The sequence below is a fragment of the Lutra lutra genome, chromosome 6 (assembly GCF_902655055.1).
Source record: "Lutra lutra chromosome 6, mLutLut1.2, whole genome shotgun sequence".
NCBI lineage: Eukaryota > Metazoa > Chordata > Mammalia > Carnivora > Mustelidae > Lutra > Lutra lutra.
This window is the reverse complement of record NC_062283.1, coordinates 41077789-41104194: the sequence shown is the minus strand read 5'-3', so window position 1 is coordinate 41104194 and position 26406 is coordinate 41077789. Positions and strand designations below refer to the sequence as shown.

General features: G+C 35.3%; 1 protein-coding gene across 5 annotated transcripts in view; it reads left to right on the top strand.

Moving 5' to 3' along the window:
• The window catches only part of ADGRB3 (adhesion G protein-coupled receptor B3), a 727154-nt gene that overhangs the window by 436328 nt on the left and 264420 nt on the right, over positions 1 to 26406 (top strand). For all 5 annotated transcript variants that reach the window (XM_047734013.1, XM_047734014.1, XM_047734011.1 and 2 more), the window contains one exon: positions 578 to 621. In XM_047734013.1, coding sequence (XP_047589969.1) covers positions 578 to 621 — 44 coding nt within the window. The remainder of the gene's footprint in view (positions 1 to 577; positions 622 to 26406) is intronic.

The following is a 26406-nucleotide window of genomic DNA, read 5'->3' as shown; positions in this document are numbered from 1 at the left end:
AAAAAAAAAAAAAGGAAGAAAGAAGAAGAAGCTATCGCAATCCAACACGTTCTCTGGAAATGGACAGTTAATGTAACCATCTCTTGCCCCTAGGAAGGCGACCAACCAGAGACTAATAAGGGTGGCAGTGGTCGTGTTTGTAACATGTGCGTAATACAGAATGTTTCCCTGTGATTTACATTGTGTAGGTACTTAGGTCTTTAGAAAGGAAATAATCCAACAATTAATATTTTATGGGTAAAAAAAATGAAATCTTTTAGAAATTAGGTAATTTCTATATTATCAAAATACGGACCTTGTGCCAAATGAGAGCTTCACTTTCAATTTTCAAAAGAAAAACTAAATATAGGTTATGACATTTGTAATAAATGTATTGTTTTCATGATTAGAATTTCATGAAATGCATCACTAAGGCTGAGGGAGGACAAATTTTTTATGCAAAATAAATAGAGATGGAATCTTTAAAGTATCATACTGCAAGATAAGAAAGCTGCCATTCTGTTTGCATTTCACATAAAACTTCCATTTTTGTTGTATGTATTCAAGAGACATTTCTTCTTTCTCTGCTTATTTTTAGGGTACTTTGAATCCCTATTGTGTGTTATGGGATGACTCAAAAACGTAAGTGGCAGATGTTTTCTTATATTACTCTGGGTTAAATATTCAAAGCACATTAAGTTATTTCAGCTGCCTGCTAGTCAACAGGAATATGATAAGTTAGTGGGATGTGAGTTACACTCAGAAGACATTCTCCTTTGTGCATCTGCAGGACAGGATGATGAATGTGTCTGTGTGTGATGATGCCGTCAGATTACGTCCCAAGATAGAATTGCGTTACCTAATATGTAAGGCACATTGCAATGCAAATTCCATGAAGATTTTTTAAAAGCTCTAATATTTAAAAAAATAAAAAATAAAAAAAAATAAAAGCTCTAATATTTTAAAATCATAGAAGCTCAAATGCTGTTTCAATATTTTGCTCTAGTCATTCAGCTTAGCATTGCAGAATAAAATGCAATCTCTATGGTCATTTAGCCAATACATTACTTGCATGACCTTGAATCTATTGTCAGAGTAATGTGATATTTATATGGCCCTTCCAAATTGTTATGTTATAAAAACATTGAGTGACGTTTAGTTTTCTTATTCATATATTTTATGAATTCATGAAGACAAAGGAAAACAATTGCAATAAATAAGGATTAATAATTCTTCAGTGCATTCCTTTGTACAAGAAATTGCAATATATCTTGTCAAAATCATCTTAGTCTTATCAGTAAATCTATGGGATTTTAAGGATAGTTTCACAGAGCAGAAAAATTCTGATTAAGTGTTAAGTAGACCCTTACACTTTAAATACTTAGGTACATTTATTTCCAGATTATACAACCATTTTGTTTTGTTTTGTTTTGTTTTGCATGGAGGGGAGATAAATATCAATCAATCCCAAAGGCTAATACTGCCATGTGGATGCTGTCAGATAGGGTACCATGATGTTGAGTTCAAGGTATTCTAAGATTTTCTCCAGTGTTCTTCACCCTAAATCTAATCTACAGCTGAGGTTTTACTATGCTACTTCCATCTCACCAGTAGCTGTACTGGAGAGTCTAGAAAAAGGACATAATTAGAATTCTAGGTAAAGAAAATATCTAGTGGATATGATTATTTCTAGGATACTGATATAGTTTACATTACAGTATTTATGTGGTTGATGAATCAGTAATGTTGGGCATATTATTTGCTGTAGATTCTAATATTCTAGGGATCCTCTTCTTCAAGGAATTTTAGTGCCATAAGGAGAATCCACATTGCCATGATGATAACATGCACTGGATGTCCTCATAGATGTCATTATTTTTTCCTTTTGAAACACAATACAGAAATCCATGGTAGTAAAAGCTTTGCAAGCTTTGCTCTCTACCATTAGCCAGAGAAGACTCGAGTAATATATTCTGACACGCTGTTTAGTATGTTGTATAGTCAAGGGAAGAATGAAATGCTACAAAAATCTAATTGAATATTTTCTACTTGGGAAAAATATGCCATCTTAAACTCCTGATTATAGCTACTTGCATATCTTTGTGAATAATAAACAATTTTGATGTAGTTTTATTATCTTTTTAGTGGTTAATGTGCTTCAATGTTAATCCAAACAGGGGAAGTGTTAGTTTTTCCTAAAGACCTTTGGAACTGTTAAGGAATACTATGAAGAAACAGCATTCCTCTATTGTGTGACTCTCTTGGTTTCCTTTCACAGAAGGTCTAAGCTTTTAAGTTTAATGTAGAGAGATATTGGTGTTTGAGGTTAGCGCTAATCTTGGGAATCAATCATACTCTTTCTCCAACATCTGCTAAAACATCACTCTTATCCATGACAAAACAAACAAACAAAACCGCAATGTCTTAGCTTTACAAAAATCAACTTTTAAGTTGTCCTTGAGGAAAACTATTCAGTCAGAAGTGTGGTTATCTGCCTTTCAAAGTAGATTATCTGAAGAGATCAGTGTAGTTCATGTTTCCTTGATGTACCTGAAAAGTAATCAAAACTGACAGAACTTCTGTCCCATCACACTTTTTATCAGAGTGTTTTATCATTAAGTTGTTTTTAAATAATGAAGGTTAACACAACTTTATTTTTTTCACATTTGTTTTATTTTGATCATGGTCATATATAGACATAATAACCTTACCGATGCAATGATTTCAACTTTGAGTATAAGTGCTCTAAGTATAGTTAGTAGTGAAGAGATATGGCTACTAATTTTTATACAGAAAAGAGTTTACTTAAACAATGTTTTCAAGACTGCATTAATAAAGTTGAAATGTAATTTTGGTTTATGTTATCAGACTGTCTTACCTTTTTCATTGAGTTACAATTGATATATAACATTATATTTGTCTCAGGTGTACAACACAATGATTCGATATTTTTATGTCTTGCAAAATGATCACCACAATATGTCTCCTAAACATCCATCACCACACACATAGTTACATATCTTTTTCTTGTGATGAACTTTTTTTACTCTGTTAGCAACATTCAAATATGCAACACAGTATTAACTATAGTCACCATGCTCTAAATTATATCCCCATGACTTGTTTATTGTATAATTTTGTGTAACTGAAAGTTTCTACCTTTTCACCTCCTTCGCTCATTTTGCTCACCTCTTACCCCCCTCCCCTCTGGCAACATCAAATTGCCCTACTTTTAATTTTTAAATTAATTTTTATTATAAAATTATTATCTGAGTATCATTTACTTATACAATTTTTAAAATAACTGCTAAGGCAAAAGTCCCCATTAATCATCACCAACTTGGGTGTCTACATCCACTCATCTCCCCAAGGTCACTTCTACTTACATTTTGTTATGTGTAATTTCAGATATCCACTCATGCATTGACATATGTATGCAACCATAGAAATTAATACTATTTTTACATAAATAATATCATACAGTATGTAACATTGGCATCATCAATTTTTAATTTCACAATATAGTGTGGAAATTTTAAAACTGTACTACATATGTTACAGTTTCTTGTATATACTACATTACATAGATCTATCATAATTGATCTAGTATTCCTAATATTGATGGCATTGAGGTGATTTTCAATTTTTTTAATGGAATGTATTGTGCTTCTGTGTACCTCCTTGTACATCCCTTTTTGAGGTTGTCTCTGACCATCTGGTTGAAAGTGTTATTCTCTTATTCTCTTTATATCACCCAATTTTATATTCTTCACAGCATGCATTCCTACTTATTTATTTTTGTTTGCTTATTGTCTGTCTCCTCTACTAGGAAGTAAATGCCATGAGAGAGATACTTTATCTTTCTTATTCATCACTGCACTCTTAATGCCTAAGACATCTGCACACAGTATATATCAACTAATACTTCAACCCAATTCTTGGGTTAGTTTTGCCCAAGAATAAATATTTGCATATTTCTCAGGTACTGTTTCTCTTTAAGAATTATTTCTATTTATGTTTCATCTTATTAGTTCCATAAAAATTAGATCTGACATTAGAAGTTTTAAAGGGAGAATGCTTCATCTTGGTACAATACTCAGGTCCATTATAAATGGTCAATTTTATTTCTAATTATAATTACCCTGATAATCCCAATCAAGGATATTTTTATTTTAATCTGATTGGGTACAATAGTCTCAGACAATTTCAAAACATATTTTCATCTTGCTTTGGCTAATTAATTGACGGGATGCAGAAAATTTTCATTATGGTTGACCCATGCAATTAATTGAAAGTACTTCCTCACCTCAGAAATGCTTTTTTGGTTAGGAGAAGCGTTTCTTTTTTTTTTTTTTTTTTTTGTCCAATAGATATATTTTATTTTTTTTAATTTCTTTTCAGCATAACAGTATTCATCTTTTTAGATGTTTAAATGTTTTCTTTTAATATAGCTTACAAAGTTATCATTAAGATAATAATTTGCACATTCTTTGGGATACTCTAAAGTTAGATTTTGTATATTAGATCATTTTCTGGAAAACCCATAAATTACCTATGGTCTTTTAATTAACTTGTGGTCATTCTCCATGGGTCTGAGTAACACCATCTGATGCTATCAGGTCTGTGAAGGATCATGTTTGTTTTCAGAAAATGTTTCAGAGTGTCAATCATGTGATGAATTTCAATTATAATTTTGTAACTATTGCTAAACAGTTTTATCAATCCATTTATAACTTATGTGCCTCCCTTGTGGGCCAAAACAAGAATTTTCAATGGGCTTTCCATTTTTCTACATTTCGAATTGATTTATTGCAGTTGGGAGTAGCAATAGTCACATTTTGATTGAGACTGATACTGGTTTGTTTTATCTCAAGTAATTGAATTGCAGTGATTCCTCTCCTTTGTTTCTGTTGCCCTTATTTCTTCATCCCTGGGACTTTACCCTCTCTTTAGTCATTTATATTGGTAGTCACCATTTCATATACCTGACAATATGATTCCTAAAAATATAAAACTAACACTCTGGACTCATGTCGTCACTCCAGAGGTGTCACCATCATTTTCTTTGCTTTTTGGGCGACTGACATACTCATGCCATTATGGAGAAATGATGTCATAACTTCAGGGACATAGACTTAAAAAAAGCTCTGTTAGGTTTTAGGAGTTCACCACAATTACTCAAAGCATTACTGTCACTGGGTAACCAATCTTTCCCCTCCATGTGATAACCAAAGGATAAAACTCTTTCATAAGGCCCTATTCACACTGTCAGACTCAGCAAATTGATATGGACAAAACTCAATATCCTTACGATTATTAGAAAGGAGCAGAAAGAACAAGGGAGAGATCTTGTTGGGGACTTAATTTATACAAGAGTTAAGAAAGAAAGTAGGTGAAGAACAGCTATGCAAAACAATAATATGATGTCCTATCATTTTAGAGGACATACAGAAGCATCCTTTACAGACCTGCAATTACCTAACTGAAATCTTTTCTTGATTAGCAGTGAAAAAAAGGAAGTCTGTATTCAAAATATTCAGCATACATCTAGCCATGATTCCAGTAAAACACTATTTCTGGAATTTCTTAGTGAATTAAGTAACCAGACATAGGATTTTAATACTATTTAACTTCAAAAAGTGTTATTACTTTTATTTAAACTGTAATGGAGTACATTGTGGTAGTCAGTACTTTGGGAATAAGTTACATGATTATATTACAAACATATGGCTGTTCAGTCTTCCAAATTAACATTGTTATGTGCAATTTCTAATATGTCCAGTGTATGTCCTCGGTATCAACATGTTCATTTTTACTGGACAGTCTAAGGTCATGTTTGCCCTTCTGTAGTGAGAGTGGTAAGAAATAAAAAAACTACTTCTGACCTGCATTTATTATAATTTTGTCTCAATTGGTATATTCTGTGCCCATATGGATCCAACTGCAGAAACAATTAAGATGTCGGGATTCCATGGAATTTCCCACTATCCATCAGTGATCAATTCTTAAATAATATAAAAGTATGTTATTACATTATATTTCCTTTCATTATATTCACACTGACAGAAATAAGAATATTAGACTTTTATGTTATCAAAATACTAGTCCTTGTAAATTAAAATTGGCCAATTTCCAATAATTTAAATATTGTATCATGGATCAAAAATAATCACACCCAAATTCGTAACAGTTATTTGTTTTCAGATATATCACTGATAAAATGTTGCTTTTGTTTGCAAGATAACTGTGCTTTTTTAAAAATACTACAAAATTAATAGAAAAACCATAATACTTTGAGAAAGTAGCAAGACAATTAAAATGCATGGATAGGAAACTAAATGGAACTTTCTTTACTTTTCTGTCTTAGACTGTACATTACTTTTTGAAGTTTTCTGGTATCCACAGTTGTGCGTTGCCTCATAAATCCATTATAATTCAAAATGACCTTGCTTTAGCTTTCTTCAGAAAAATATTTCTTTTTCCTCCCATTAAAATGTTTTAAATCTTCTTGGGGGATCTGGATGGCTCAGTTGGTTAGTGTCTGACTCTTGTTTTGGACTCAGGTTATGATCTCATGGTCCTGGGATCAAGCCCTGTGTCAGGCTCCATGTTCAGCTGGGAGTCTGCTTGGGATTCTCTCTGTCCCTCTCCCTCTGTCCACCCCCCACTCCCACCCCTGCATAATCTGTCTCTTTCTGTATTTCTTTTTCTCAAATAAATAAATATTTAAAAAATAATAAAATAAAATGTTTTAAATTTTCTTCAGAATGTTTTGAATTTCATAATAGATCTTATGGTATTGAATTAAGTTTCCTGAGGTATTTTTTGCCTTTGTTAGTGTATAAGTAATCCCTTTTTAACTGATATAGTCTAGGTACGTACCTCTAATATTATTACCAACTCAGTATGTCCAATAGTGTGAGCAATAAAGTTCAAGAAACATTGCATTATGCCTTCAACAGTGTATTCTGAGAACTGATATTGGGAGGAAAATGGAACCACATGTTTTTTATTGTAATCCATGCTTTGATCCTCTAAAGTAAGGGTTAGGAAACTGTAGCCTACAGACTGTGGAACAAATGCAGACTGATATCTGTTTTTGTAAATAAAGTTTTATTGGAAAACAGTAACATCTATCTGTTTATGTACTGTTTGTGGCTGCTTTTGTCCTACAACCATGGTGTTGAGTCATTGCAACAGAAACCATATAGCCCACAAATTTTGCAATATTTACTATCTGGTTCTCAACTGAAGAAAATTGTTAATACCTACCCAAAACATTGTTTTCCAGCATTTTCCATGTCCTGGTATACATTGAAAATAATTTTAAAACACATTGGGGTAAATGAATGAAAATGTTTGCAAGCAGAAACAAGGTAGGTTGTCCCAAGGGTAGAGAGGATCAATATCTCCATTAGTTATGAAAAATTCTCAATCATTATTTTTCCAAATATAGACTCACCTATAATCTGTCTCATCTTCATCCGGAACTCTAAAGAACATTGTTTTGTATTCTTCTGGTATCATAAACCCTCTTCCAGATCTTCTGCTTTTTTTTCCCTCTTAGTTACAAAATTATTTTTTAACCTTCAGTTCAGTATTTCTCTCTTCATTTTTTCTAGCCTGTTATTTAATTATTTGTAAAGTTTTGATTTTAAATTGTCAATTTTTCATCTCTAGAGTTTCTTTTATATAGTTTTTAAATCTATTAGATCACTTCTTGGAGTTTCCTAATTTTTGTAGGCATTTTCAAGCTTATGTTTTATTTATTTTAACTTAGTAAGCACAATTGTTTTATAATTTGTGGTTGATAATTCCTATATTTGAAATTTTTACAAGTCTGTTTTTGCTCCTTTTGTTTCTCTTAATTCTCACTTACAGTACCTTGTATCCTAGTTTACTAGGTTAGGTCATGCTTATTTTCCTTAATGTATTATTTGTGAGAATTTTTTGATGCCTGGGATAAAGGTATGTTCTTCCAAAGATAATTTGTTATTTGCTCTTCTGACCACTCGGTAATATTAACCACCCCCACATCCCTTAAAATAAATTTAGTCTAGAGGTGACCTGGATTGACCATATATTTCAGCAATTCTACCAGTATTCAAATGTGAGGACTAACCTGAAAAAAAATAACTTATTGCTAAAAACAGGAAATCTAAATCAGTATCTTCTCACACCTGTAATTCCTGAACAGCTCACAATATCTATAGCATATCTGTTGAGAAGCATTGCCATACCATATTTTATGTCTATAACTTTGATAACCCTTATGTTTTAGTAATTTGATATTCCTTTCTAGATTTAAATACCTTGGTAACTGAGAGTGTGTCACATTTATCTTTGTAAATTCTGCTGTGCTTGCCAATAAGATTTGCAAATAGATCTCTGTAAATTCATTAATTCAATCATTCTCAAGAATTCATTAATTCTTGAGAACCTGTTGTTCTTCTATTCAAGGTACCTGGCACATATATTAGTGAACAGACAAAAATACCTGACTTATGGAGCATACATGGAGGAGGAGTGCAGGGAGAGTCATAAGAACATAAACATAAAAGATAAATAAATTATATAGTGGGTTGAAAGGTAAAAATTTCATGTGACGGCAGTTGATCAAGATAGAAGAATAGGGAATGACATTTAATTCAACTGATTTATTTGTACTCCTTTGATCGACTTATCCCAGGTGCCACCATTCATTTATTCAACATTTACTTAACAGGTGCCCAAAATGTGCAAGGTGTCACTTCAGTATCCATCTCTGTTTTTTTTTTCATGTTTGATCAAGTGCTTTCCTATGCTACCTAACTAGCTTTTACATTTGGTAATAGAGTTCTCTTCCCATTCCAGTTAGCTTTCCTTAAGTGTTTGGCCATCCATATTCATCTATATTCTGTCTAATATCTAAAATGTCTGTTCCTCTGGCCCCACAGTAGTCATTATCCCACCTATCCAATTAGATTGTATAATGCCTAGAGAAATGTTAGACATGAACTATGAAAGTTAAATATTTTCTGAAACTGAAACAGCTAAAACTTCTAACCTAAAGATATTCATATCATATAAAAGGAAAATGTTTTTTAAATCAAAAAAAACATGTGTTTATTAAAAAATTAAAGAGGCAGTCTGTTCTTTAATATTAATTTTCTACATGCTCTTAGAATTCAGAAATTAAAATTCATTCACCTTATTCATAGATATTTCTAAATCCAAAATTTTACCAATGATATTTTGGTTTATAATTTTCTATAGATAATTATTTACCAGATAAATAATAATCTGGAAAGTCCACAGATTTTGGAGGAATAATATGGTACAATATTCTTCTTTATATTTCAATGAAAATACTGTAAGAAGTAAGAGTTTTCAATTTGTCATCAGGGTTGTCTGCTTATTTGAGGATATGAAACTGAAAATTAGCTTCAACTTTTTAATCAATAAGACAGAAAAAAATGTGATAATAAAAGTAACTCCAACATATCTAATCACTCTAAAATCTAGATTTCTTAAAAGTCAAAATGGTCATAATATTACCTATTGCATGTGATGGTCATAAAGATCAACAGAAGAACAGCTCCAATAAACTTGGCAGTGACCAAAACATGGCAGATGTTTTAAAAAAACATCAGTAGGGGTGCCTGGGTGGCTCTGTCGGTTAAGCAACCGACTCTTGATTTTGGCTCAAGTTATGATCTCAGGGTGGTGAGATCAAGCCCCGAGTTGGGCTCCATGCTCAGCAGGGAGTCTACTAGAGATTCTCCCTCTCTCCCTCTCCTCTGCCCTTCCCCCTCAATAAATAAATCTTTAAAAAAATAAAAAACACCAATCAATGTTGTGGAGCATGGGTGGGTTTTCTGGTTGATTGGTTGATTGGTTGATTAATGGGAGATTTCTTTTTTTTTTTTTTTTTTTTTAGGATTTATTTAAGCGAGTGTGTGCATGTGCATGCTCATGTGTGAGCTGGGGTAGGGACAAAGGGAGAGCATGAGAGAGAATCCTCAAGCAAACTTCTGGCTGACCAGAGAGCCCAACATGGTGCTGAATCCTAGGCCCCCAAGATCATGACTTAAGCCAAAATCAAAAGTCAGACTCTTAACCAACTGAGCCACACAAGCACCCCTAGTAGTGGGAAATTCTAACAGGGAAAGATGGCTATTCATATTCCCTTGCCTGAATAATGGCCTCATGTATCTGGAAAAATAATTTCTTTTGTATCAAAAGGAGATTTTTAATACATATAAATAATAATTCTTTGTGGCAGTAAAGCATCATCATAGATTAGTTAGCAACGATTTTTTCCATTTAAACTCATTAAATAATGGTTCTTCGTATAGTCAGTGGTATCTTAAGATTTATTGATGTGCCAGTAGTATTATCCTGAATATCTGACAGTCTTTTAACTTATTCTTATTGAAAATTTGGTGGAAAAGTAATTTTTTAAGGTGTCAAGTACTTTGAGTATGAAAAGGAAAAAAAAAGGTCAAAAGCTGCTGACCAAGTGTCTCCTAAGTGCCATAGAATGCCCTCATTGGGATTTATGCATGATAGAAACCTTGCCCCTTGTAGCCCCCTTTCCCCTCCTCATCCTCATAAAGGCATTGAGGTTACCTTTCAAAGTATTTACTTAAACTAAATGTTTTAAAAATAAATAAAAGCAAAACTGGGAATTCATCCAACATAATTTATACTGTTCTTAGGGGCCTTGGGATGATTCCAAGAGATCTTTTTGATGGGATTTTTAAAATTATGTTGTTAAAATATTAATGGGTATAGTATTAATAGGGGCAACCTGGAACTGGCTGGTGAGGATGGGCCCTTGCTGAACCTCTCTTAATTTGCTAATGTCTGTGGTTCTATTTCAGAAAAGATCCAGGTTTGAATTACTGAGGATATGTATTAGATAATTTTAGAACTATAATTTTTCAGTTCTTTCAGTGATTCAGGTTAAAAACTCCCCCTACTTATGTAAACTCTAAACAACAATCTGGAAGTTTTCCTTAATATTTATTTTTCTATTTCCTCCTCTTTTTTTTAATGCCTCAAAAATGCTCACTTGTACCATAGTTAATAACTATACATAGCTTTGGTGTTAGAGATATTCAACCATTAAGGAAAGGTAGTTAATGTTGTCCTTCCTCAGGCACGGTTAACCAAGCAATTCACCAGGCATTTGTAAATATCTATTAAACCCTACTAATATTCCCTTGCAAATTATTTAAAATATAGATTTGGATGAGCATTAGTAAGCTTGAGGTCAATGGGAAGAAAATTACTTCAAGCTCGGTAATAAAGATGTAAGTTATAGATTTAACTGTAAGGTCCACTGAGGAAAAGCAATAGAATAAAAATGGTTGTAGTATTAGTAATGATTCTGACTTAAAAAAATTAAGCCTACTCTTTAATAATTTTATTGGCTTGATATAACAGACATAAGTTATTATACTTGGGAGGTATAAATCAATTAATAACTCTAGCCACTATATCTTATAAATTATATTTGGAGTCAAATTGAGTTCTCATTGCAGGCGACATTATTTTGTGAAGATTAAAAACAATAGAAGTCATTTTAAAATATGTATAAATATGGTGTATAAAAAAGAAGTAAAGTTGGAAATCTGCACTAAAATAGATTAATATCTTCAATATAAAACTAAAACACTATATTGCCAATGCCTAAGTTACCAAAGATTGTCTAGCTATTCTTTCTACTTCCTACCAGCAGCTCTTTTAGTGTGTACTGGTATTTTGTGACTGCTTTTTAATGCTATTTGTATAACTGGGCTTTGGCAAAAATTGGGCAAGTTTCATTGCCCTGAATTTTCACCAGCAACAATAGCTGATGGAAAGGAGAAGGAAGGAAGTGAGAGTAGCACTGAAGAAAATCTTCCACTAGGATGTATTTGAAATTCTCCTGAGCATCCCAGTGGCAGCTACCAGGAATGGCTGTGTGGATGCTTGTGTTCTTGAAATATACATCCAACTAAGTAGATTCTGAAATTTTATTAACCCAGCAAGACACGTCCCCTGGTTCACTGTTCTGGTCTGCAAGGAATACTTTGCACACGGTCTCAGCTATTTTGTTAGAAACATAGTTGTAAAAATGTGCTGTGTCACTTCGGAACTCAGTCCAACAAAAGTACTACGTACCAAAGTTTACAACTGCTCAGCTTCTTTTGGGAATTGGGCACATATATGGATCCTTTACATCTTATGACTTGAGCCTAGACTAAAATTAAAGCCAGAGAAATCAGGGGTGCCTGGGTGGCTGAGTGGGTTAAGCCTCTGCCTTCAGCTCAGGTCATGATTTTAGGGTTCTGGGATCGAGCCCCGCATCGGGCTCTCTGTTCAGGAGGGAGCCTGCTTCCCCCCCTTTTTCTGCCTGCCTTTCTGCCTATTTGTGATCTCTCTCTCCCTCTTTTTGTCAAATAAATAAATAAAGTATTTAAAAAAAAAAAAAAAGCAGAGAAGAGGCCTAAACCACATCCATATCCTCTACCTAAAAGGGGAATCTCATTTATTTTCTTTAATTTTGGTCAACTTCAAGTCTCAGGACAAGATAGCTGAGATTTAGAGGGTAGAAAGTTTAACATCCCTGTCCTAAACTCATTGTCATCTGCCTCTCCTATGTTAGAAGCGTGTGGAAGCATGGTTATCCAAACAGCATTGCATACCGAACCGATGCTGGAAATCAAAAGAAATTATGCATAGATAGAGAAAACTGGAAAATAACTTAGAGACATAACTAGCCCATGCTGCAGGTAAAAGAAATATAAACCCCTTTGTTTGGAATGACCTCAGACCATCCATGAGTCTATGTCACAGATAAACAGCTATCCTTTGAGTAATTACCATAACTAAAAGACATTTATACCTCAGCTCAGTGTAGGCCCTGTGTTGATAGGTTTTTTAAGCCTGATCTGAGTATAGATCACAAGAAGCCGACATGTAAGATGCCCTTCAAAAAGTAAGTATAGGGAGATATATATTCTCCAGTTTCAGGCAAAACAATAGATTGTACTGGATGCCATTGGTTTCTTCAGGGAGGCTCTCCTCCTCCCTGTATTTCTGTGAATTCCCTTGTTGTCTGACTCCCTATCTATTTTTCCAGCACCTAACACAGTTCCTGGAGCAGTGTAGGTATTTAATAAGTATTTACAGAATTAAAATTGAAAGAAGTGTTCCATTTTATAGTTAATTTGTATGGGTTATTTCCTTGTCTATATAGATATGTTGCACAAAAATTGTAAGTTTTATATATATATATTTATATTTATATATGTATATATACACATTGTATACACACATATGTATATACATATATACACATAATTAATAAATTAATAAATAATAAATAAATTACTTTTAGTGTTGATAGGTCATTTAGTGCAATGCATACCATACAGCAAACTTATATGTTCCTGGAAGTTAAAATGTTCTTGTTCCTTTTTTTTTTCCTTCAAGAGAGGAGTAAGTTCTTTTTGCCCCAGAAAATATAAAATGATTCAGTGTTCATGGGAGGAATTCATAATTCAAGCTCTTATTTTCACACTGCCTTTCAAAACACCTACGCCACCCAGAATAATAATGTGCTAAGCTGCAGTGACTGCAAAGTATTTTAATAAAAGAAGGAAATTATTTTCATAATTACTGATAAGTTCTTAATTTGTTCTACTAAAGGGTAAATCAACCACAGTTGGTGAAAAAGTGATTTTTATATGTTGATATTAGAGGTTCAGAAAAGGAGGCTTATAATTGTCTTGAAATGGTAGGGAGTGATAATTTCATTTTAAGGAGATAAAGGGTTAATTAGTAGAAATTCTTTGAAGCAGTAAAGAGCAAGTATTATATTGTTTTCAGATACTGAAAATGCTCATTAAATTCGTTTACAGAGTTCTATTATTGAAAGTAGACAAGAGTATTTTTTTTATTTAATAGTGTTGTAGGATGTCAGCAGGACAGGAATCATTTCAAACTGTAATTAAACTTGTCAAAAACTATTCACACAAGATATTTATTGAGACTTATTCTGGACATAGGCATAATCATTATCCTCATAAAGGTATACTATTTCAGTTTTTTTCCTGATATATGTCAATTAGATAGTCAATGATTACATATTAAAAGGAATATTTGTTAAATGAGTGAAGTTTACATTGTTTCTTTTCCTGAGCGAGTCTGCCCCCCTTCCAGTACACCCGGGAACAGCAGGAACTCTTCGGAGCCGAGCCGCTATTGTTAGGGCTAACTAAATTAGCGACTCACTGACACCTCCTTTATCCAGCGTTCTTGCAACGTGAGTGCTCCTGGTAAAGGAATTTGCCGTTAAGTGAAGAACCGTTGTCCAGTCCTGCTCACTTAAACTAAATCTTTCTTGGCTGTCCTTCACCTCCTCCCATCTGCCTCATGGGTGTGGTCCAGGCTGAGACCTTCTGGCCGCCCTAGAGCATTCTCTCCCCGCCCGCCGACGGCGTCCCTCAACCTTGGCGCCACAGGATATTTAGCAGCGTCACTAGCCTCTGCCCACTGGATGTCCGCCGCACTACATTCCCTCTTTGCTGGAGCAAGCAGAAGTATCTCCAGATACCAGCGAGTGTCCCCAAGGATGAGCAAGGGCAAAATTCTTCCTGGGTTAGAACTACTAATACAGGGCAGCTTACCAAAAATGCAGATTTCTTTCTCCAACTCCAATGTACTCGATCCGGGGCTGTGTAAGAACTGCATCTTTTAGCACATTAAACTGCTTTGGTGCGTTTCACACGCAGTAAGTTTGAGAACCACTATTCAAGTGCCCTGAAAACTTGTCATTTTCTAGGGGCGCCTGGGTGGCTCAGTGGGTTAAAGCCTCTGCCTTCAGCTCAGGTCATGATCCCAGGGTCCTGGGATCCTGGGATTGAGCCCCGCATCAGGCTCTGTGCTCAGCAGGGAGCCTGCTTCCTTTCCTCTCTCTCTGCCTGCCTCTCTGCCTACTTGTGATCCCTGTCTGTCAAATAAATAAAAATCTTTGAAGAAAAAAAAAAAACTTTCCATTTTCTAGATTTCTGTTACCTAGGTGCAAAATCAAATAGCCAAACTGAGTCTGTCAAGTTAGTTTTACATATACTTTTAAATCCTTGTTAGATCGCTCCTCCAGTTAAGTTCATGGACTATGAAATCATAAACATCTTCAGTACCTCTGGATCCAAAGCTTTTGGGGGCCTATTAGGAAGCCTGATTAGAATGACAGTGGACTGTCATGTGAGGTTTTATACATACCAAAGTGATGGGTGATATCTCTGGACAGACCGTTCTTTGGATAGAAGTACACTATGGCCATGTCTTCCATTACTTGTGAATTTCCTTAGACTAATCAGGTAAATAGCAACCTTGGTGGATAGGGCATAACACCCATTCATCCATTCACTGATTTGCTAAATTATTCAGTTATCTCTCTAATACATTCATGCATTCATTTATTCAAGAACTATTCATTGGGCACCTACCATGTATTGAGCACTTGTCAAACACTGGAGGACACAACTAGTGAGCAAGATAGGGAACTTGCCGTCTCTAGGGGAAATGTGAGAGATGTAACCACAAAGTCAAATAAAGCCTGCTCAACCACTTGAAGATTAAGCCTGTGCTCTTTGTCAGCAAGGGGCTATCACTGAGCTAGCTGGAGAGGGGAGGTTAATTAGCAACTTATCTATGCAGCGAAAGACATAGTACCCTAATTGCCTGGAAAAGATAATTTAGTACTCAATGTTTGCTCCGCTCACAACGAATATCATAGAGGAAATTAGCTCAACAGTATTATAAGACGTATTTCCTGTTTTCTTACTACTAGGGAGAGGAAATTTTCCTGAAATTTAATTAAGTTAACATAATAGTTTAATTCTAAACATAAAAGGATGTGAAAAAATAGCCTTCCATATCTCCCATTAATTTTAAATAAAAGAATCATCAAGTTAGGTTTAGAGTATTTTTGGACAAGATTAGAATACTGTGAAAAAGGTAACTTTTACGTATGATTAAGTTTCTGTCTGGAGCCAATTTCTCTTTAAGCAGCCTGTGGGCATGGCCTCCTCTCCTGGGCCCTGGATTCCTTTTGTCTAGCTTCTCCCAGGACTTCAGAGGTCTAGCAGTTATATCCTCTCCTCCCATGTCTTCATTTTTGCCCTCCCCACAGGCTTTTCTCCTTTGCTAACAAAGATCCTCAAGTCCCATTCGCCTTAAAAAAGAACTCCTATTTAAATTCTGCAGCCATCTTTATAGGCTGGAGTTTCGAGTCCTAGTCTATCTTTTTTCAAGATCATTGACTTACCTTAATGAACTTCAGAAACATCCAGCCCTTTATATTGGCTCCAGTGTTCATTCTGGAAAGAGATAGAATCATTAAAGCTGATCCCATATCTTACATGCTTATTGAATTGTTTATTTGAAGTACTGTTTCTAAGGAACTTTTCATGAATTTACTTTTTTAGCCAACTAGATTATGAACTCCTTAGGGATAGAGTCTCAATTTTATTTACTTCTCCACCCGTCTCTAACCCCATCCCAAACTCATATCTCTCTTTGCACATGGTAAATGATCAAAAAAAGTCTTTGGAGTTTGATTTGTTGTTGATGCTTGCAACCAACATATATGAAATATGTTTGGTATGCAAGTCACTATTCCAGGCACCGGAGAACCTACGAATTAATAAACACAGACCCTACTGTCAAGAAGTTACAATTAGGGATACCTGGGTGGCTTAGTCGGTTGAGCGTCTGCCTTTGACTTACGTCATGATCTCAGGGTCCTGGACTGAGTCCCGCACTGGGCTCCCTGCTCAGTGGGGAGCATCCTTCTCCCTCTGCCTGCAGCAACCTTTCCTTGTGCTCTCTCTCTCCCTCCCTCTTTCTCTGACAAATAAATAAATGAAATCTTAAAAAAAAAAAAAAAGAAGTTACAATTAGTGGTGAAAACAGAGAAGTGACTATGTGAGTATAGCTGCTAAGTGAAAGAATGCATATAAAGCAGAACCTGTCAGACTAGGGGCTCCAGAGAAGGTCCCTCAGAAGAGATGGTGTCTGGATTGATTCCCAAAGGTTTTTGGCTGTTAGACAGATAGGGGAGTGTTGGTGGGTGGTTGGGGAGCAGAAGGAGGAAGTTCCCTAAACAGAATTAGCAGCAAGTATGACAGTATGGAGGGGGTTAAAGTAACTACCTTGCTGAGAATGCTTGCAGCCTAAGCTTGGAGGAGGAACCTCCAAGAATGAAAGGTAGTCAGGGCCAGAGAGAGAAGAGCTGTGTTTGTCTTGCTACAGAGTTGGGGCTTCTTCTTAACAGATATGGAGAGACGTGTACAAAGACGTGTACAAAGAAACGCAGTTATTTTTTTTTAAATGTCAATAGTAATGGAGACTGAAACGGAACCAGTGGGGTCATGACTGCGGGCTAGAGGCCTCTGCAGAGGCTCCTACAGGAATCCAGGCCAGACAGTAAGGAGTGTGGACAGTGGAAGTGGGATGAAGAGGTGTAGACAGACCAGACAGCTGTCTGTGAGCAAAAACCAACAGAGTTTGGTGACCCACTGGCTGTAGGACAGAGAGAGGGAGAAGAGTCAAGAATGACTCTTAGGTGGGCCAGGTGTGGGTCTATGCAACACCCTGTCTATGTGGCCTCTTCCTCTATTTTGGAAGGAAATTTTGATGACTCTCTCATGCTCTGACCTACTAATTGTTGAAATGATTAAAGATGGTATTCTTTTCAAAACTATTCACTTATTAGTGGTTACTTCTTACTAACAAAGTTGCTGGTGGTGATATTTATTCAGTCAAATTACTTTCTGATTGAACACTAACAGTAGACTAATTAATATTTAGCCTTTGGATATATACATGCAAATTAAATGGGCACCCAGAAGAGGAAAGATTGATTTATTCAGCTGATACCGAAATCTGTATTTCATTCTGTGTTTGTAACTGTGGTTATCAGATGTTTGCTTTCATTACTCCATCAAAATACACTTCCTTTCTTATGTATCATTCAAATATTCGTGGTTGACTATCTGTATAGAATATAAAATTAAAAATTTTTAAATGGATTAGGTTATATAAGATAAAAAGTCTAAATCTCTAGTCAGATATTCTGGCTATATTTGGATGTCTTCCCATTTGCTGAGAAACCACCAATACCTAGATCAATCCTATCTGAAGTGGATAACTTATTTAGAACATTTTACGATTCAAGTATCAGCAGACTTTTAAGAGGGCTTAAAATAATGCAGATCACAAGCTATCTCTGACTTACACAACGTGAAGAAAACTAATGCTATGGACTTATTAGATGACATCAGGGTGGCCTTTATGCTTTAGGACTTTGTAAGGCGCTGGCGGGCTTCATTAATTCCCTCCCTCTTGGGCGTGGTTCCTTTGTTCTAAATAGTTCAAGTCAGAATTAATAAACCCAGTGTTTTTGAATGGCTTGTGATTTTCTGTAGGTTCCTTCTCACATGTGACACCTACTATGTCAGCAGGCTGTTCTAACATTCAAGAAGAATCTGGATTAAAAGACAAGAATAAATAGAAGAGCAGTAGAGTTACTGAATCAATTTTGCAAGTCCTAATTGTAATAATGCAAAAACTTGATCATGGAAGGCTTTCAGCAGAGAAGAGTTAAGGATTTTGGGAAAGATCATCTACAGGTAGACAGGACCTCAGAGGCATGGTTGACAGCAGCTTATCCACTGAGGAGGGATAGTCAATTACTTCAAAAGTACAACCAACATAGTGAAAATAATGATAAGTAGGGTAGTAAGACAAGGAACACTGGTTCGTGAAAAATCTTAAATTCAAGGCTAAGAAAATTGGGTTTAGCAATAAGATTTTTCAGTTTGCCTAGATGTTTTAATAATTTGTCTGTCTAGAACAAAGTGCCGTGCTTTGGGATTTTTCTTCCTTCCTCCCTTCCTTCCTTCTCTTCCTTCCTTCCCTCCCTCCTTTCTTCCTTCCTTTCTCTCTTTCTTTATTTCTTTCTTTGTTTGTTTCTTTTTACTTTCTAGTCCATGAGTTCTGGCCATATGAAAGACATTTATTTAACTTACACAGCAATCACAAAGTGGTTTCCAGAACTAGGCAAATAGAGATGCCTATTGCAATTTATTGCTTCAATATCATAGGATAGTATCACACACACACACACACACACACACACACACATGCACAGGTGCTTCCTTGTACCATTACACTGCATATTGTTTTTTTCTTTATACGTGTTCTATATCACATTAGTTTTTATTACTTCTTTGTTAAGATGGCATACACACAGGGCAGATATAAATAATCAACAGTAATCTCATATAAAGATCAGGGCATCTAGAACACCTTTAAAGACAATTAAAATCAGCACCGTATTCATTCTTCTGTCGCAGATTTTTCTGTGACTCACACTGCATTTTTTAGTAGAGCTTTCCATTTCTTTCTGGAAAATTTTAAAGACTCCAGTTGAAGTGTTTCCAATATGAGAAAGTCCAGATGCCCCTTTAGGTTATAATTGAATGTTTTAGGTTTCCTAATTTTGTACCACAAACTGTTAATAGGCAAAAGTTTAAAATTTAATTTACCATTTTTATGTGATAGTGTCCTGAATCAGGCTGTAAAACCAACCCAAGTCTCAAAGTTTTGAGAGCTTGCTTTAATTGGAAACAACTGTATTCTGTTCAAGAAAGAGGATTTCTTACCTTTCCTTGTTTATTACCTATTAAATTCACCAGTTGTTATATGTGTCTATTATGCACATCCAGATTTTCCTTGAAAGTAAGAGAAACATTAGCAATTATGTTAACTATTTGATGCCACTAGACTACTTACAATTTTTTAAAACTATGACTATTAGCTCTCCTGTTGCCTTATTTTTAAAAAGTACTTAGGTTCTTAGCTTTTTAAACTAAAAATGTGGTATTTTCCTAAGCCCAAGCCATATAATTTTGCTTATAGTTTGTATTTACCTTTCTTCTTTACAAAAATCTTAGCTCAGATCATTTCTACTCATGACCCTGCTCTCATAGCTGTAATCCAGTTTTAGAAATCATTGGTGCATCCTGCTCGAATACATTAAATCTCAACTTCAACTTTCTGACCTCCATAAGTGCCTTATTTAATCTCAGGGACCAGTTCAGGCACCCAAAGGTTTTGCTCTCCCATGTTTTAACCACGCTACATAGTACATTTCAAATGAAATGTTTAGTGAACCTCAAGGTGTCTCAGGAGTCCAAGTGGAATTTGCATGGAGTCTGAAAGAAAGTGAAATCACATTCTCTCTGTGAGTTAGCTATTTGAACTCTTGCTGTATATAAATACTAGAAGCTGACCCAGGTGTCCTATGGTGTTAGAATAAAAGAGGACACTGAGAAAGTGATTTCACTTTAAAAGCTGTAACTGGCAATGAGAGTTAAATATCACATTCTGTTTCAATTTATCTTTGGGGATGTTTAATAATTTTTAAAGATAGGTCATGTTGATGCCACTTACTACATTATGAGATTAGAATATCTGGGATTCAGCTTAAACTATACACGATGATCAGCTTAAAAAGAATAATACAAATCAATCCTTGGATTAAACATTCCAAATGAATGTTTTAAACCAGATGACTCACTTAAAGAAAGTACTTTTCAAAAATAATTACTAGATCATCGGATGAATTAATCTTTTGCTGAAAGCACATTGTATTTTTTGTGATCTCTGAAATTATTAAATGAGAACATTTCCTGCATAGTTAAATGTATACCTAACCAATCATGTCTGTAGGCTTAAGACAACTTGCCTCAATAGATACTTTTCTCTACACTAGCAAAAGTAATTCCAAGTTCCAAAGCCATCTCTAATGTCACCACATGCTTTACTTAAGGCTTCATGTTGGAACCATTTCATTACAAAATGATGATTTTGTATGTGTATGTATGTGTGTGTGTGTGTGTGTGTGTATGTATGTACACACACATACTGTAGGCTGCTGCAGATGTTAGAAAAATCTAGATATACCAAGCACTTTGGAAGTGTTTCCTAAAATTATTTTAATATACAAGTATATTCACCATAGTTAAAAAATTATAGTCTTTCCTCAAAAGACCTTAGAAAACAGATGAAAAACTTTAATTTCAGCATTTATGGGATTTTTAAAAAGATTTTATTAATTTTTTTAAGAGAGAGAGAGTGAGTGAAAGAAAACACAAGCAGGGGAGGGGCAGAGGAAAGATGGAGATGGAGAAGCAGACTCCCCACTGAGCAGGAAGCCCAACTCAGGACTCCATCCCAGAACCCTGGTATCATGACCTGAGCCTAAGGCAGATGCTTAAAGGACTAGCCACCCAGGTGCCCCAAGAGGGAGAATCTTCAGCAGGCTCCACACTCAGCTTGGAGCCCAATGTGGAGCTCCATCTCGCAACCCTGAGATCGTGGCCTGAGCCAAACTCAAAAGTCAGTCGCTTAACTGACTGAGCCACCCAGTTATGAGTTATTTTAAATGAGACAGTTGTAGGAATCCATATAAAAAGAAAAGGTAAAAATATAATTATTTTAGCATTAAAACCAGATATTCAATGGCTTCATTTATATGTTTGAATTTAGATTATTTGTGTAAAATAGGTTATTTTCTTGAATTACCCATTGAATGACTTCTGACTTGAATAAACTACCCCAACTTTATCAGTTGTTTTCCAGTCCTTTATCTTACTTCACATACACACACACACACACACACACACACACGTACTCATGTAAAACTTTCAAGTAGGAGCGCAGCCTCCTGAGTTTTACTACTTTGAGTAACAGCATAACAGCTGAAACCAACCACCTAGTGCAAGTATTATTAACTTGGGACTCTATGAGGACAGCAAAAGAATTTTTTGAGAATGAATGATTCCACAGTAGAAAATATACACTCACAATTACTTTGTATTAACTTGGGATGTTATGGGCTACCAACAAATGGCTTTCAACTTCTTACTTTACTAGAAAAAAAAAGTCCAAATAAAATGGCACATTATTACCATAAGGACATTATAGAAAGGATACTTTTCACATAAAATGGTAACTTTTAAAAATGTAATTAAAAATTATAAAGAACATTTTCATATGATGAAAATCACTATGTTGTCTTTATTTTTTCTTATTTTATCTCATTTCAGTGAAAACATCATCAATGCCAATGGTCTCTCTGAGAACTGTGGTTTGGGAATCTTTTAAGTAATTGAAATGTCTACATAAAAATAGGGTGTGTGAAATTTTGATAACATCAGGTTCCTTCCAGTGGTTCACAAGTGGGGGTAACATTGCATCTCAGAGGACATGGGCAATTTCTGGAGACATTTTTGGTTGTCATGACAGGGCTGTGCATACCACTGGCATCTGGTAGGTAGAAGACAGGAATAGTACTACAATCTACAATTCACAGGACAGTCCCCCACAGCAAGAACTATCCAGTCTAAAGTGTCAGTAGTGATGAGGTTGTGAACCTCTCTTAAAATATAACTTAAGGAACGAGTGAAACCATATGGTTAAATTGCCTAAGAGGGTAACAGCTTGTATTCCGATTGAGCCTAACTATCTCTGCTTTCAGAGTCTACTAAGACTTACATCTAGTGCTGATTTCCTTCTGTATGGCAAATATGTTATAAGGACTCCTACCGTGTTATTTATTATTAGCAGAAAGTCCCTCTTTTTTGCTTATGAATTAGTACAGAGTTCCTTTTAAGTAAACCTTTCATTTCTAGTATCCTAAGGAGGCTTTGCTTCTTTTCAATATGTTTCAAAAAAGGATGGTCTTTCTATGCTGTACTTGCTACTTCTAAGTCTTTATTCATTAACACTCCCCAAAACAAATAACTTCCACATGCGTTTGTGTTTACCAAATGGGTGTTTGAGGTAAAAACGCATTGCCTTCATTGGCGGAAGTGGAAATGTGGTGGAAATGTGGTCTGGGTCACCAGTACAACGTCATTCCAGACATGGGTGAGACGGTCCCAAGGCTGATTCTGCTTAGCCTTTCCTGGCCCAGTAGCACATAAGCTGAACTAAGCAAATCAGGCTTAATCACATCATTCATAAGGAACATGGGAAAAATGCAATATTTTTCAGTCTTTTGTTTCCTTATATAAATGTGGCTTTTGCATAAATATCCACAAGGTAGGAAACAGTGGAGTAATTCCAAATGTAGAAAATACTCTTTAAAGCCACATTTGTAAACCTTATTATTAGATTCAGACATAGAGGTCATTTACATACGAGCAAGTTAAGTCATCGTGTTTCCCATGAGAAACAACTCCTACTGGTCTCCCTCCAGATGTTATTTTAACTTTTCTTAGAGATACCCATTTGCATAGGAGTATGTATAAATGTGTTTGCCTCTGTTGGGGTGCAGAGTCCCCTCTAAATCATTCTGCGTACATCAATAATTTTAAATGTATCTCATATATTAACTTTTTCTTTTAATCTTCCTTACTTTTTGGTTTTGATGGCTTTCATCCTTCCCATTCTGTGAAACACACATATTATTCATTATTCACCTGGAGGGTTGTAGCTGGGTGCAAAATAACCAAAAAAATTAAAACAAACAAATAAACAAAAATTGTTCCAATCCATAAATGTTCTCTGAGACTATAGTGTCTTCAAAATAACACCCCAAAAGTTATTGATGCACAGAAGCACGGATAACCTTCAACAAACACTGGGTATTTTATGCTTCTGTTTATTCTGTTGTACAACTGAGAGGTACATCCAATTTAGTGCAGCGTATATCAGGTTTTTTACACTCAAAGCAATAACCAGGGAGACAGCGGTATTCACAGCTATGAATATCCACATCTAGCATAAAAGATAAAAAATGCATGCTTCTCTAGACTAATTTTTTTTTCTGTGTCTTTGATGCCTAAGAAAAGTTGCTTTTGTTTTAAGAGGGATAGAAAGAAAGAAAGACAAAATCTAAATTCTCCCATTTTTCAATTAGTAACCAGAAAGTGTTACTCAAAACAGTTGACTTTCTCCTGTATTAAATGCGTTGAACCTGTATGGGCAAATGAACCTGTATGAGCTAATGGGAATATAAGCAGACCTATCATGGATCACACACTGGCTTCTAATTTCAAATAAGATCAGGCCCTGATACTATTCTAGTTGCTTCTTAAGAACTTTCTTAAGAATCTTTTGAACTTCTTCAAAAGATACCTTAAGGGGCGCCTGGGAAGCTCAGTGGGTTAAAGCCTCTGCCTTCGGCTTGGGTCATGATCCCAGGGTGCTGGAATTGAGCCCCGTATCAGGTTCTTTGCTCAGTAAGGAGCCTGCTTCCCCCTCTCTCTCTGCCTGGCTCTCTGCCTACGTGTGCTCTCTGTCTGTCAAATAAATAAATAAAATCTTAAAAAAAAAAAAAAAGAATCTGCATTTTTAAAACAGGTAAGTACAAAATTTGCATAGTCAGTCAGTTTGAAGCCTTCACATTGGAATAATTTGGATTTGCTATAGTGAACTACCTAAAGTGGTACCAAATAACAGAGTAACACTTTTCCTGAAATTTTATTGAGAGTTAAATAAGTCAGTATGGTGAGTGTCTTAGGGTAAGGCTGCAACGATATTTCAAATATGTGTGTTTTTGTACACTTTAAATGTATATATGAAACTCCTTTTGAGAAACACCAACTTGTTTCTACAACGTGTTTTAGCTTTCAAGAAGCAGCCATCCTAATGCATGGTGTTAGAGAGGTGTCTGGCCTTGTGATTGAGGCCACCGTTCCTGGGCTAATAGGAAGCCGAAGCATTCATGTCACCATGCATATAAGGTGATGTTAAAGTGTGGATGAGTGAACAGCAGGGCCACAAAGGCACACTGGGGAAACCCAAATGGAAAATAGAGCTTCAGTGATTTTGTACAATTACTTGGTAGGAAAGAGTCTACCTGGTGCCACATCTGATTTATGGAACAGATTGGACCCGTAATGAGAGTCCAGATATAAGTGACCTCTTTCAAAGGAAGTCATAACCTTTTTTTGATATACTTCATGGGTGGGCTCATGAATAAATTATCACCGAAGTTTTTCATTTTATTCTGGAGCTCATTCTTATGTTGAGATTGATTCAAATATGTCCATGAGAATAGACAACCAGAGAATCCAAAGTAGAATTCATTTCATTCTTTTGCTGTTCTTTTCCTACTGAATTTTTTTGTTAAAGAGGAAAAAGAAAGCATTGTGTTATATTGTGTATTTGTTCTCATGACAACAGTACCAACAGGAAAAATATGCTTTGAATGAACTCATTTCCATGGTAATTCTCAAAATGAAAATTTCGCAGTGCTCAGATGTTGTCCTCAAAAAGATAACAAAGAAGCTGCTGACCTCTGTAGGGAAGATGGCATAACCCATGTTGGGCCACGTACATATGAAATTCAGCTATAGTGAACTTTAGAGAGTCCAAATGTTTCTGGTATACTGAAATTCTGTTTCATTCAGCTGAAAGAAATGGGTTGTAACTATGAAATTGCTACAGTATTTGCCAAAATGAAATGTAGACCATGCCAGTGTATCAAGAGAAGCTAATTTTTGTTAAGCAGAGTAGGTACTGAAAAACTATTTTATGTAGCTCCACTTAGATGACTACATTAAACAAGTTATTTTTCTAGATTTAATTATACACATTATAAGTAGTGTGCCAATTGTCCTAACCTTCTGTCCCCATAACTATATTTTCTTAATCTGTAGGTTAAGGGGGCGGGGGGACAAAGTCTCATTTGACAATGAGCTTTTGGATATTTATTAATTATGACAAATTAATGGCTTTTATCCAATTTTTAAAAATCTGTGATCATGGGGCACCTGGGTGGCTCAGCGGGTTAAGCCTCTGCCTTCAGCTCAGGTCATGATCTCAGGGTCCTAGGATCAAGCCCTGCATCGGGCTCTCTGCTCAGCAGGGAGCTTGCTTCCCCTCCTCTCTCTGCCTGCCTCTCTGCCTCCTTGTGATCTCTGTCTCTCTAATAAATAAATAAAATCTTAAAAAAAAAAAATCTTTGATCCTCTCTTAAAATGGCCTGAAGGTTTTAAACCATCTTTCCTATATGTGCCATCCTTAGTTTCATCCTGTAGTGAAACGGGTAAGTAGTGAGGAAGGGTGATTGTGTTCAGAAAAGCTCTCTTTGTCATCTAGATATCAAGCGAGTTTGTGCAGAATATTTTTATAATTATAAAGTGGCATACATTAAGGCAGAAGCATTTGTGTTAAAAATTATCAGGTGGTGACAGTGGGGGAATTTATAAGCAAACTAATTAACAATCTCAAGGCTTTCATGGACACTAGCATTAATATTTAAATTATACATGAATATGCCAGGCACTGAATAATAATATGTTATGAAGTTGGAATTTTTTGTTTGTATCCTAGATTCCCTGAAACATCATATTTTAATTTGTTAAAGGTCCA